Here is a 14,848-nt window from a genome sequence, read left to right as displayed (position 1 = left end):
GATTCATTACCAGTCCTAATCACACTACTAACACCATGCATGCTACGAGATGATTCAATATTCTAACACCTCGGCGAGAATAAAAATGCATGCTAAGCAATAGTTTTGACACCAAATTACTCAATCAAAAAGTAATTTCCTCAAGAGAACTTCAAATTATACTTGACAAAAAATAAACTGTAATCTCATATGTTCATTTCCCCCTGCAGCAATCCCTCACACTACTGTGTACTAAATCATTCATGATAACCAAAGGTAAATTTACCAAAAAGTAAAGTAGCAGCAGTTGAGTAAAGTCGAGGTTCAGAAGCCCCAATATACTGAAACAAAAGCGCGATTTGGAGCAAAACGTCACAGGTAGGAGTAGTATTTATCAAGGTACGACTTCAAGATCCACAATTCATGCTAGGATAGTTCATACACACAATCTTAGGAGTCCAAGCCCTGGAAGTGCATAACCATATGTGGCACGAGCAAACAAGAAAGCAAGGCAGACGGCTGGTGCTGCACGCGAGTCAGTGCCGCACCTCGTCCTCATGGAGAAGCATATTGGGGACGCCCTTCAGGATGGGGAAGGAGCGGCCGCTATCGGGGCAGACGAGGGTGCCCTCTTGGACGTGGATCTCGAGGAGCGCGTGGTGGAGGCGGCGGATCGCGCTGCCTTCGACGTCCGCGGCGCCCTCGGCGAAGAGCTCGGCCTCCGGCGGCTGCTCCGCGGCGAGGAGCTCCGGGAACCCCGCGGCGCTCGTGGCGGCGAAGAGCGCCCGCCAGTCGATCTTGGGAAGGATCCCGCGGAGGAAGTCGACGTTGAGCTCCACCTCCTTGATGGACGTCTTGGCGACCTCCAGCGCGAGCGGGTAGCCCGTGCTCACGCCCTTCACGTTCGACGCCAGGAAGTTGTGCGTGAGAAGCCTCATCTCTCTCGCTCGAGTTGCCGCGGAGGGTTAGGTTGTCGCCGCCGACGGCCGCTGCTGCTGTGGGATAAAACCTAAAAACCCTAGCGGCGGAGTGGTGGATTGGAAGGAGAATGGGGAAAGTGAAGCTGCGGGACGGGGTCTTGGGCCTTTTCGGGCTGGTTGCTTCGATATAAACGGGCGGTGCCTGTGCTCCCGCAGCATGGTCCGTTTTCTAAAAGAAATTTGTACAACCCAATAGGCTGAACAATACACGGGCCAGTGGGCCAAACGTGTCGGTCTGGCCCGTTTTACTATAGGGGAGTATGGCATGGCATGCGGGCCGGCACGGCAATGACCCGTATAGTATACATGTCGTGCCAGGCACGTCTAGCCCAGTCTGGGCCGGCCCATATGGCCAGTTTTCTGTACACATGCCGTGCAAAGCAAACCTGACCATATGGGTCGTGCTTTTAAGATCGGTCCACAGACATGGATATTTTATGTGGCATGACACGTGAATAAAAGGGTTGGGCTGGTCTTCAGCCCGCCACGAAACAAGGTCGATCCCTAGAGCCAAGCCTTAGGGCATGTTCGGTAGTCCCCCATGACTGCCAAATCCCCAACCCCGTCGTCCAACTCCAGCAGGCAGTTTCTCACGTGAATTCTAGGAGTCAATATGCTAGCTTCTGCCAGCCAGCCACCGGCTAAGCCAAAAACCCACAAAAAGCATATTCAGCCCGATTGGGCCTCATTTGATAGGTGGACTGCTGTGTAATTGTCTTTTTTTCGTTTGCTCTTTGTACTAGGCTTGTACGATGGTGAGGGGATGACTTTTTTCTGGCGTTGTTGTACCATTTTTGTTGTTTGCAGAAGCAGTTTCAACACGGGAACGGTGTTTTGGCACCCGGACTCAGATGAGCCCGAGGGTGAACAATAAATTCATGATAATTAAAAAATGTTTTTTGGTGGTGCAAGATGCTTTTATGCGTGATGCCCGTGTAAAATTTGGTGAAGTTTGGACATTTGAGGAGCTCATGGAGTTTCTCGGAAACTTTTGAAAACAACACTGTTCATGCCCAATTTTGCCTTTTTTGTTGCGAGCTCATTGAATGTCCAAACACCCCCAAAATTTTGCACAAACCCCACAAATTTGAGCATCTTGCACCATAAAAAATGATTTTATTATTTTACTACTCACCAGGTGCAGATGAGCCCGACCTCCGAATTGAATTATCATTTCAACACTTTATTTCTCTTTTGTTCCTCAAATCCGCAATCACACACATGTTTTCTTCTAGTGGACAATGGCACATCTACAAAGCAAATATACATGAGCATCTACTACTAGTGGACAATATCACACATCGCATACCTCTTCGCTCGCCTCCTATGACCTATTAGGGTTTCCCTGCTTCTCGCCCACGCCGCCGTCGGTCCGCCTCATCTCCTATGGTCCTTAGATCATGGAGGCGCGATCGACCCTGACCCTTGCCAGCGGGAGGGCTCCCTTTTTAAGTGTTTTTTGGAGTTTTGTTAGGCTTTGTGCCATGCTCAGGAAAAGACGAGGCAGAAGTGGCTTCTTGAAGATGGAATAAGGCCCTTCCTGCCTAGCCCCCGTCCAGATGATGTTTCTAGCGTTGTCGAAGGGCGTGTGAAGGTGTGTCTCCGGCGGATCTCGTGGGATCCGGTCGGCATTTCTTTAATGGATCTGCTTGGATTTGATCTTCATTCGTCTATGTGTGTGCGGGTTGGATCCTTCCGATCTAAACTTCCCTCGACGGCAGTTGCTGTTCTGGTGCGCTGGTCCTATGGGGCCTTACCCCGACGACGTCCCGACTGTCTACTACAACGATGTTTGCCCGGCTCTGATGAGGGAGGGGCTATGATGCCGGCGCGCCTTTGGCTTGCTCCAGTGCTTATAGTTGTCGCTAGGTGGTCTACAGACTTGTATGTAATTCTTACTTCTGGTGTTCTTTCTACTACCTTGACAATTAATGAATAGACATGTTCTCTTCCTCAAATCTGTATGTACGGCAGGACATCTACAAAGCAACACGGTGGCACCACAACATACACACATGTAGCATCACATCCCAACACATATCCATGTATTTGTTGACACACACATGTAGCCGCATATCACCATCATCACAAGCCACAACCCATTAGAGAATCCGTCAGTTCTTTACTCACCTTCCAAGAATCAGACGAGGTGGTCGGTGAGGAAGAGAATCAACGCGGCTTGCATGCTCCGGCCATAAAGGATGTCGGCAGACAAAGGGGAGCGGCAGAGGAGGAAGGGTCGTGGAGGACGACCACGATAGCGGAGGAGGACATCTCCGGACCAAGAGGAGGTTGATTCACGGCGGGCGAAGTTGTCTGTGCTAACGATGGGGAGGCAAGTCAACACGATGGCGACGAAGGCCAGCGACGAGGGAGGTGAGTCGTGGTAGTGGGGACAAAGTTCCACGGCAGACAAGGTGCACCATGTTGTCTTCTGTCTGTGGCGACTGGGATTGGGGGATGTAAGTGTGGAGAGGAATGGAGACAAGGGATGAAGGGTGTGTGCCATGGTTTTGTCACGGTATATGCCCTTGTGAAAGGACTTAGGTGTGGAGCCATCGCAACGTAGGTTGGCTTAAAGGGGTTGAGCGGGACGAGAAACACGAGTTTACCCAGGTTCGGCCCCTCAAGATCGAGGTAAAAGCCTACGTCCTGATTTAAGTTGTATTTCCTGAGTATCGATTACAACGGAGCGGAATTGCTTGAGCTAGCTATCGATTGATGATTTCTCCCCTTTACCCGCTGCAGGGTCTCGCCTTTATATACACAGGTCGAGGCCCTGGGCTGACAAGAGTCCAAATCGGATCACACAACGTGACCGACACGGGCTTTAAGTCGCTTTGCCTTATTAGGCAAGTTGCCATCGGGCGGCTCACACCTCCGGGCTATGACGCCATGTCCGGGTCTTGGGCCTTCAACAAGCCCGCTTTGTAAGCCGCCTCCAGTCTTCATATCTTATCTTTCTGGGCCTACTTTAGGCTTTCACTTATGAGTCGCCAATAGTGTAACCGGCCCCTCATGGGCGGGTCACACCGTGGGGTTATATCCCCAACATTAGGCCCAGATTGATTTGAACTTCTTCATGTCAATCTCCATCTCGTAGTCTGTGCATCTTCTTCAGCTCTTCTAAAGCTTGACCTTGAACAGACCTTCATGACCCGCCATAAGAAAATATGACGTCATATTATTAAGTCCAGAAAAAATCTCATGACGTCACAATGAATCTTTGCATTTAACCAGCCATTCCTAAAATCAGGGCGCCCCTTTTGGTGAGATAATTATCACGTCTCCTCGATCGCCGCACATGCCTTTTCACTGTTCTATCTCTTCCTTATATATAGGGACAAGGGCCCTGCCTGTTCACTTTTTACCACCATTGCCTCTGCCTCTTCTTCTTCCTCGCGACCTCATCCACGACCGGAGCTCCACCGCACCAATAGAGCTTCGCCAGCAACTCCGTCAAAGGCTGTTGCATCAACCTGTTCAGACCAGAGACCCGCGGCGCTCATCCACTCTTCAGCAACACCATCAGGTGTCGTTCTTCTCTTTTCTTAGATCCATATTAGGTCACCCTAGTTCACAGAGTTCATCGGCGTTCACCCAGTTCATCCTATTCTCATATAAACACCCGTATTTCAATCCAAAAATGATATTGGAACAGCGCGGAAGCCGTTTTAGCCTTCATCTTGTATCTAGAATAAACTACTTCCTTTTCAGAATCAGCACACACCTTGCCAGTTCTTCCACTATTGCGCCCTAGGTTCAACATTTATCCACCTTTTCTTAACTGCCGTAGATCCGTATATATAGCTGTAGATTGCAAAATTTGTTTATCACACACTTAGCCAAAATCCAGCAACATAGGCCATTGACCCGCCTTTCACCTTTCGGGCGGCTTAACTTTGAATTTATAACTCGCCAAGAATTTCCAAAAAGTAGCTTATCTCAATTAACCCGCCGTTACTTGCAACGGCTTATAATCCTGCCTTATTTGTAACTTACTTTCGTACCTTTAGGCTACTCAATATGACCATCTGCAACTGGGAGCACTCTCTGGTTACCGAAGAAATCCTCAATGATTATGTAGGCCAAGGCCTATTGGCGACTCAACAGGAAATTGGATGGCGGGTTAGCAAAGGAGAGACCATCCCTACTCCCGCTGAAGGGGAAATTGTAGTGTTCACTGATCATATACTCAGGGGTTTTACACTGCCCGGGTCTAAGTTTTTTAGGGATGTCTTGCACTACTTCAACTTGCACCCTCAAGATATAGGCCCAAACTCTGTATCCAACATCTGCCACTTCCAAATCTTCTGTGAGGTTTATCTACAAATAGAGCCTACCATTGCCCTCTTCAAAGTGTTCTTTTATATAAATTGTCAGACCGAATGTCAGAATGATCCAAGCTGAGAATTAGGTGGAGTCCTATCCAGAGACGAGGAGATACCAGTTTCCCTACCGCAACCTTGCCAAGCCACCCTAAAGGATGGGTGACCACTTGGTTTTACTGCAAGAACACCGCTCCAACCACTGAGAATCCCCTGCCAGGTTATAGAGCTGGGCGTCTTCCCAGCGGATTTTGACCCGCTAAGTAAAATTACCCCAGAAGAACATGCGAATGCCTTCCCATTTCTATCCAAGGCTAAAGCTTTATTGGCCCATGGGTTAATTGGAGTTGATCTGCCCTGGTGCTGGGTCTCCTGGAAAATACTCCCCCTAAGCCGTTGTCCTGGCTTCATGTGTGAGTATTCTGGCGAGTCAAACGATCCTCAACGGTATACTGAAGACAACTTTACAACTAAAGAAGTCTTTAAAGTTGTGAGGACCTTACTTGGCGAATCTTAAGAAAACTGCAACAAAGTTGGCCTACTACCATTCTTCAAACAAAACCCGACTCTGCCTAGAAGTGTTTGTTTGTATCTGGCTCAGTATGTTTTAAATCCATGTCATGCCTTACTTACCCAATCTTTTCCGCACTTATATAGGCCGACTGCGCCTTCTGGACCAAGAAACCAAAAACTTGTCGTGGCCAAGACTCGGGCCAATAAGAAATTAAAGAATAATAAGACGGTTACCACCACTGAGCCGGCTGTTGTGGGCGAGTCAGTAGATGTTGAAAATCCATCAGAGGTAGAACTTGACTCGCTTGGTCGACTCTTTATTGACCTAGCTGACACCCTTTCCTCACAAGAAGAGGCTGCCACAAGCCGGGAAGACGATATTGAGGTAATTTCCGTTTCATCTGGTTCAGACTCCACCCCTTCAGAGAAAGTGTGACGGGTTGTTTTAAAAGTAAAATTTTCTCACCCAGGTGCTCACTTTCACCCACAATTTATTTTGAAGAAGGCTCAATGTGACGCGAGACGCCAAACGAAGTGGTGGCTCGGGCAAATTATTGGCCGGGTTAAGTAATGAGCCTTCTTCCCGTAAGCGGCCAGCTGAGGTACCACATAGTCCAACCTTGCTTTTACCTAAAGCTGGTCTTACAATACATCTTCTTAATTCCTCTGACCCTGATTATCAGGAGTCGCCACCTTCTTTGTGAAGGAAATATGCCCTAGAGGCAATAATAAAGTTGTTATTTTATATTTCCTGATGCATGATAAATGTTTATTATTCATGCTAGAGTTTTATTAACCGGAAACTTGCTACATGTGTGAATACATAGACAAAACACCGTGTCCCTAGTATGCCTCTACTAGACTAGCTCGTTGATCAAAGATGGTTAAGTTTCCTAGCCATGGACATGAGTTGTCATTTGATGAACGGGATCACATCATTAGTGGAATGATGTGATGGACAAGACCCATCCGTTAGCTTATCATAATGATCGTTCAGTTTTAATGCTACTGCTTTCTTCATGTCAAATACATATTCCTCTGACTATGAGATTATGCAACTCCTGGACACCGGAGGAATGCCTTGTGCGCTATCAAACGTCACAACGTAACTGGGTGACTATAAAGATGCTCTGCAGGTATCTTCGAAGGTGTTTGTTGGGTTGGCATAGATCAAGATTAGGATTTGTCACTCTGAGTATCGGAGAGGTATCTCTGGGCCCTCTCGGTAATGCACATCATATGAAGCCTTGCAAGCAATGTGACTAATGAGTTAGTTGTGGGATGATGCATTACAGAATGAGTAAAGAGACTTGCCGGTAACGAGATTGCACTAGGTATAAAGATACCGACGATCGAATCTCGGGCAAGTAACATACCGATGACAAAGGGAATAACGTATGTTGACATTGCGGTTCGACCGATAAAGATCTTTGTAGAATATGTGGGAACCAATATGAGCATCCTGGTTCTGCTATTGGTTATTGTCCAGAGAGGTGTCTCGGTCATGTCTACATAGTTCTCGAACCCATAGGGTCCGCACGCTTAACATTCGATGACGATATGTATTATATGAGTTATGTGTTTTGATGACCGAAGGTTGTTCGGAGTCCTGGATGAGATCACTGTCATGACGAGGGGTCTTGAAATGGTCAAGAGGTAAAGATTGATATATTGGAAGGTAGTATTCGGACACCAGAAGGGTTCTGGAGTGTATCAGGTACATATCGGAGTACCGGAGGGGTTACCGGAACCCCCCGGTGGAAGATATGGGCCATATGGTCCATAGGAGGGAGGTACACCAGCCCACAAGGGGTGGGGGCGGCGCCCCCTTTCCTTCTCCTACTCCTTCCCTCCTCCGAAAAAAGGAAAGGGCGAATCCTAGTGGGAGTCCAAGTGGGACTCCCCCTTACTTGGGGCGCGCCTAGGCCGGCCTCCTCTCCCTCCCTCCTTTATATACGTGGGGCGCCCCTATGACACACATCAATTGCTCCAAGCCGTGTGCGCCCCCCCCTCCACAGTTTATGCCTCCGGTCATATTCTCGCGGTGATTAGGCAAAGCCCTACGCGGATCACATCACCATCACCGTCACCATGCCGTCGTGCTGACGGAACTCATCTACTCCCTCGTCCCTCTGCTGGATCAAGAGCTCGAGGGATGTCATCACGCTGAACATGTGCAAAACTCGGAGGTGCCATACGTTGGGTACTCGATCGGTCAGAACGAGAAGATGTTCGACTACATCAACCGCATGGAGCAAACGCTTCCGTTTTTTGTCTACGAGGATACGTGGACACACTCTCCCCCTCTCGTTGCTATGCATCTCCTAGATAGATCTTGCGTGAGCATAGGAATTTTTTTGAAATTGCATGCTACGTTTCCCAACAGTGGCATCCAAGCCAGGTCTATGCGTAGATGATATGACGAGTAGAACACAAAGAGTTGTGGGCGATGATCGTTATACTGCATACCACCAATGTCTTATTTTGATTTGGTGGTATTGTTGGATGAAGCGTCCCAGACCAACCTTACATGACCACGTTCATATGATCGGTTTCATTGACAGACATGCAACTAGTTTTGCATAAAGGTGGCTGGCGGGTGTCTGTTTCTCCTATTGGAAATATGCCCTAGAGGCAATAATAAAATGGTTATTATTATATTTACCTGTTCATGGTAGTTGTCTATTGTTCATGCTATAATTGTATTAACCGAAAACTGTAATACATGTGTGAATACATAGACCACAACATGTTCGTAGTGAGCCTCTAGTTGACTGGCTCGTTGATCAACAGATGGTTATGGTTTCCTGACCATGGACATTGGATGTCATTGATAAGGAGATCACATCATTAGGAGAATGATGTGATGGACAAGACCCAGTCCTAAGCATAGCACAAGATCGTGTAGTTCGTTTGCTAGAGCTTTTCTAATGTCATGTATCTTTCCTTAGGCCATGCGATTGTGTAACTCCCGGATGCCATAGGAATGCTTTGGGTGTATCAAACGACACAATGTAACTGGGTGACCATAAAGGTGCACTACAGGTATCTCCGAAAGTGTCTGTTGGGTTGGCACGAATCGAGACTGGGATTTGTCACTCTGTATGACGGAGAGGTATCTCTGGGCCCACTCGCTAATGCATCATCATAATGAGCTCCATGTGACTAAGGAGTTAGCCACGGGATTATGCATTACGAAGCGAGTAAAGAGACTTGCCGGTAACGAGATTGAACGAGGTACGGGAATACCGACGATCGAATCTCGGGAAAGTAACACACTGATGGACAAAGGGAATTTTATATAGGATTGATTGAATCCCTGACATCATGGTTCATCCGATGAGATCATCGTGGAACATCTAGGAGCCAATATGGGTATCCAGATCCCGCTATTGGTTATTGGCCGGAGAGATGTCTTGGTCATGTCTGCATGGTTCCCGAACCCATAGGGTCTACACACTTAAGGTTCGGTGACGCTAGAGTTGTAATGGGAAATTGTATGTGGTTACTGAAAGTTGTTCGAAGTCCTGGATAAGATCTCAGACGTCACGAGGAGTTTCGGAATGGTCCGGAGGTGAAGATTTATATGTGGGAAATCCAATTTCAGTCGCCGGAATAGTTCCGGTGGTTATCAGCATTGTACCGGGACCACCAAAAGGTGTCCAGGGGTCCACCGGGTGGGGCCACCTACCCCAGGAGACCAAGTGGGCTGCATATGGGTGGGCACCAGCCCCCTAGTGGGTTGGTGCGCCCCCCAAGAGCCCAAGGCGCCTAGGGTTGGAAACCCTAGGGGTGGGGGCGCCTCCCACCAACTTGGGGGGCAATGACGGTGTCCTGGACTAGGGGGTACTCACCACGTCGTCTCCCGACCAGCTGGATCGGGTCGAGGACCCCCATGGCGGTTCACTATTGGGCCAGTTCGGACAGCCCATGCCGCATACAAGAAGGATTCCACAAGACTTGGCGCCCAAGACAAGGACTCCTCTGAACCCTAGGCCTACGGTGCATATGTAAACCGAGGCCAGGCTAGTCAATAGACAATCTCATATTCATTACTACAATCTCGTGGTAGATACATGTACTCTGTACTACACCCATATGAAAACAATCAAAAGCAGCATGTAGGGTATTATCTCTTCAAAAGAGCCCGAAGCTGGGTAAAACCCCGTGTTCATGTTATCATCGCTCCAAGACGCCTAGCTTAGGACCCCTACTACGAGATGCCGTATATTGAACCGACATTGGTGCTTTCATTGAGAGCCTGCTGGGTGATCATCGCGGATCGATGGATGATCAGGTGATATTTTTTCAGTTAGATTTGTACCGTACAAATTATCTCCTTTGCAAAATTGTTGCTATCACGTCTGTGCAATTTTTGTCTGCGGCCAGATCGAGAATAAGAAATTCTAGGCAGCGGCGGTGGTGCAACCTATACGAAAACGACAGCATATGGTTGGAAGATTTGTGGCGGCCGAGGACCTGCCCACGCGGAGTAGTACAGACGGGCTGGCCGACAGAAAGATCGGCAGCAATACACAGGGAGGTTCTATCCTTCCTTTTTATACCTATTATTTAATGACAATCTTTTAGCTAGTGGTCTGTCCCGTGCGTGTTGATGTACTGGATTGACTTGACCCTAGCATGAGGAGTAGTACTATACTCCTACTACTCCCTTCGTTCTAAAATAGATGACTCAACTTTATACTAACTTTAGTATAAAGTTGGGTTATCTAGTACAAAGTTGGGTCATCAATTTTGGAACGGGGGAGTACTTGCTAACCCTCACGTGAGATGCTAGATCTCCTGTCCCATATTGATTTTAATGTGATGACTAATGTTCGTCGTATGAGTGCCAGGTTCAATGTATAATATTTTTCTTCGAGGAGCGAATTATTGCTTGGGCCAGTGTTGTTTTCTTTGCACAGCCGAGGAAGACGAACACGTCTGCGTATAGTTTGCACGAAGCAGTGCCCGTAGCTAAACATAAATTCAGCTATGCGGCAACCCACAGGGAGATCAATCTTTCCTTCTCTTTATTAGGAAATACTAATGTGCTATTCTTCCTAATAAATACATACAGTACAAATTATTTGTGCCATTATGTTTTCTGTTCGGTTGGTACTGCTGTGTGTATAGATTGTAGTACAGCCTATGTTCATGTCCACTGCTTGGCGATACATCTGATCCGGCCTCAATCTGGCCCACGTGTGATCCGGCCAAAGGGATAGCGCGGAGCAGTGCACTGATCAGAGCTCGGCTCGATGGCATCACACCACACGGAGATTTATTTCTTTTCTTTTTTAATTCAATACCTATGTAGTCGACCGCTGGTTGTCTTCTACTTTTTCTGACAAATACGCAGAATAAAAGTGCTACTGCGCATAGAATTGGCTTTGCAGCATGTTCGGCATGGATCAGTTCGTCCGTTTGCTTCAGTCTGCTACAGTCGTCGTTGCTGGCGTTCAGGTCGTATTTTTCCAAATTATTCGTTTAGCATTATTATACATAGAATATTGTTTGTTGGCCTGTATTGCATCATTTTTCCAAAGAAATTCTACTATCGTTTGTACCTGGGATCAGCCCGACCAGCCTCTCCCTGTCACTTGGGCAGGCCGACCTTCACCGACATCGCCGTGCCACGACGCTAGTCCTGGCCATGGGAAGCCCGGCCCGAAAAAGCCCGACCCGACGCTGCCCCCGGGCCGGGCTCGGGCCTAGTTTTTGAGCCCAAAGGCCGGGCCGGGCCGGGCCTGGGCCCGTCGTTTTTGCCATTTTCTGAAGGTCGGGCCGGGCCGGCCCGAAGCCCGACGGGCTTTTACATGCTCGGGCCAGGCTCGGGCCCAGAAACACAGGCCCGATGGCCGGGCCGGGCCGGGCCCGGGCCTGAGTTTTTTGTGTCGGGCTTGGCTAGGCCCGGCCCGAGGTTTGGCCAGGTATACACGACGCCAATGCGCCATCGAGCTAGCCTCAGCGCTCAGGCCATATTTACCAAACTTTTTTCGCATAAATTAATCATGCACCTTTTTTCATTATTGTTTTTTGGTTTGCACTATTTTACCTACGCAGGCAATTGACTTAGGTCGGGCCGCATGATACGTCTCCAACATATCTATAATTTTTGATTGCTCCATGCTACTTTATCTATTGTTTTGGATTATAATGGGCTTTATTTTCCACTTTTATATTATTTTTGGGACTAACCTATTAACCGGAGGCCCAGCCCAGAATTGCTGTTTTTTTTCCTTTTTCAGTATTTCGAAGAAACAAAATATCAAACGGAGTCCAAACGGAATGAAACCTTTGGGAACGTGATCTTCTCACCGAACGTGATCCAGGAGACTTGGACCCTACTCCAAGAAGCGGCAGAGGCGGTCACGAGGGTGGAGGGCGCGCCCCCCTGGGCGCGCTCCCCTGCCTCATGGGCCCCCTGACGCTCCACCGACGTACTCCTTCCTCCTATATATACCTACGTACCCCCAATAGACCAGAGACGGAGCCAAAAACCTAATTCCACCGCCGTACCTTCCTGTATCCACGAGATCCCATCTTGAGGCCTGTTCCGGAGCTCCGCCAGAGGGGGCATCTACCACGGAGGGCTTCTACATCAACACCATAGCCCCTCCGATGAAGTGTGAGTAGTTTACTTCAGACCTTCGGGTCCATAGCTAGTAGCTAGATGGCTTCTTCTCTCTTTTTGGATCTTAAGACAATGTTCTCCCCCTCTCTCATGGAGATCTATTCTATGTAATCTTCTTTTTTGCGGTGTGTTTGTTGAGACCGATGAATTGTGGGTTTATGATCCAATTTATCTATGAATAATATTTGAATCTTCTCTGAATTCTTTTATGTATGATTGAGTTATCTTTGCAAGTTCTTCGAATTATCCGTTTGGTTTGGCCAACTAGATTGGTAGTTCTTGCAATGGGAGAAGTGCTTAGCTTTCCGTTCAATCTTGCGGTGTCCTTACCCAGTGACAGAAAGGGTTGCAAGGCACGTATTGTATTGTTGCCATCGAGGATAACAAGATGGGGTATTTATCATATTGCATGAATTTATTCCTCTTCATCATGTCATCTTGCTTAAGGCGTTACTCTGTTTTTAACTTAATACTCTAGATGCATGCTGGATAGCGGTCGATGAGTGGAGTAATAGTAGTAGATGCAGAATCGTTTCAATCTACTTGTCTCGGACGTGATGCCTATATACATGATCATACCTAGATAACCTCATAACTATGCTCAATTCTATCAATTGCTCAATAGTAATTTGTTCACCCACCGTAGAATACTTATGCTCTTGAGAGAAGCCACTAGTGAAACCTATGGCCCCCGGGTCTATTCTCATCATATTAATCTCCATCACTTTATTTTTTTGGTTTGCTTTTACTTTTTACTTTGCATCTTTATACCAAAAATACCAAAAATATTATCTCTATCAGACCTCACTCTCGTAAGTGACCGTGAAGGGATTGACAATCCCTAATCGCGTTGGTTGCGAGTAGCTATCGTTTTGTGCAGGTACGAGGGACTTGCGCGTGACCTCCTACTCGATTGATACCTTGGTTCTCAAAAACTGAGGGAAATACTTACGCTACTGTGCTGCATCATCCTCTCCTCTTCGGGGAAAACCAACGCAAGCTCGAGACGTAGCAAGAAGGATTTCTGGCGTCGTTGCCGGGGAGGCTTACGCAAAAGTCAACATACCAAGTACCCATCACAATCCCTATCTCTCGCATTACATTATTTGCCATTTGCCTCTCGTTTTCCTCTCCCCCACTTCACCCTTGCCGTTTTATTCGCCCTCTCTTTCCCAATCTCCTCCTATCTTTCCGTTGCCTTTTCCTCGTCCTTTTGTTTGCTCGTGTGTTAGTTTGCTTGCTTGTCGTGATGGCTTAAGATGCTACCAAATTGTGTGACTTCACCAATACCAATAATAATGATTTCCTTAGCACTCCGATTGCTCCTCTTGCCAATACTGAATCTTGTGAAATCAATACTGCTTTGTTGAATCTTGTTATGAAAGATCAATTCGCCGGCCTTCCAATGAAGATGCCGCTACTCATCTGAATAGCTTCATTGATTTATGTGATATGCAAAAGAAAAAAGATGTCGATAATGATGTCGTTAAAATTGAAGCTATTTCCTTTTTTGCTTAGAGATCGTGCTAAAGCGTGGTTTTCATCTTTGCCTAAAAACAGTATTGATTCTTGGAACAAGTGCAAAGATGCTTTTATCTCTAAGTATTTTCCTCCCGCTAAGATTATCTCTCTTAGAAATGATATTATGAATTTTAAGCAACTTGATCATGAACATGTTGCAGAAGCTTGGGAGAGAATGAAATTAATGCTACGTAATTGTCCTACTCATGGTTTGAACTTGTGGATGATTATACAAAATTTTTATGCTGGATTGAATTTTGCTTCTAGAAATCTTTCAGATTCGGCCGCGGGAGGCACTTTTATGGAAATCACTTTAGGAGATGCTACTAAACTCCTAGATAATATTATGGTTAATTATTCTCAATGGCATACTGAAAGATCTACTAATAAAAAGGTGCATGCTATAGAAGAAATCAATGTTTTGAGTGAAAAGATGGATGAACTTAGGAATTTATTTGCTAAGAGTGTTTCTTCTGATCCCGATAATATGCCTTTATCTACTTTGCTTGAGAATAATAATGAATCTATGGATGTGAATTTTATTGGTAGGAATAGTTTTGGTAACAACGCGTATAGAGGGAATTTTAATTCTAGGCCTTATCCTAGTAATCCTTCTAATAATTATGGAAATTCCTACAACAACTCTTATGGAAATTTTAATAAGATGCCCTCTGAATTTGAGAGTAGTGTTAAAGAGTTTATGAATTCACAAAAGAATTTTAATGCTTTGTTTGAAGAAAAATTGCTTAAAGTTGATGATTTGACTAGGAACATTGATAGAATTTCTCTCGAGATTGATTCTTTAAAGCTTAGATCTATTCCTCCTAAGCATGATATCAATGAGTCTCTCAATGCCATGAGAATTTCCATTGATGAGTGCAAAGAAAGAA

General features: G+C 46.6%; 1 protein-coding gene across 1 annotated transcript; it reads right to left on the bottom strand.

Moving 5' to 3' along the window:
* Positions 1–286: 286 nt before the first annotated feature.
* LOC123044155 (multifunctional methyltransferase subunit TRM112 homolog A) lies at positions 287–1,080 on the bottom strand. Its single transcript, XM_044466810.1, has one exon. The coding sequence runs from the start codon at positions 915–917 to the stop codon at positions 516–518; it is 402 nt and encodes a 133-aa protein (XP_044322745.1). The 5' UTR covers positions 918–1,080; the 3' UTR covers positions 287–515.
* Positions 1,081–14,848: the final 13,768 nt, after the last annotated feature.

The sequence above is a fragment of the Triticum aestivum genome, chromosome 2B (assembly GCF_018294505.1).
Source record: "Triticum aestivum cultivar Chinese Spring chromosome 2B, IWGSC CS RefSeq v2.1, whole genome shotgun sequence".
Taxonomy (NCBI): domain Eukaryota; kingdom Viridiplantae; phylum Streptophyta; class Magnoliopsida; order Poales; family Poaceae; genus Triticum; species Triticum aestivum.
Note: the sequence above shows the minus strand (reverse complement) of the source record. Positions and strands in the feature narration are given on the sequence as shown.

What these genes read in the sequence shown, in the direction of transcription:
- LOC123044155 (XM_044466810.1), bottom strand. Translation starts at nt 917, where the DNA reads ATGAGGCTTCTCACGCACAACTTCCTGGCGTCGAACGTGAAGGGCGTG.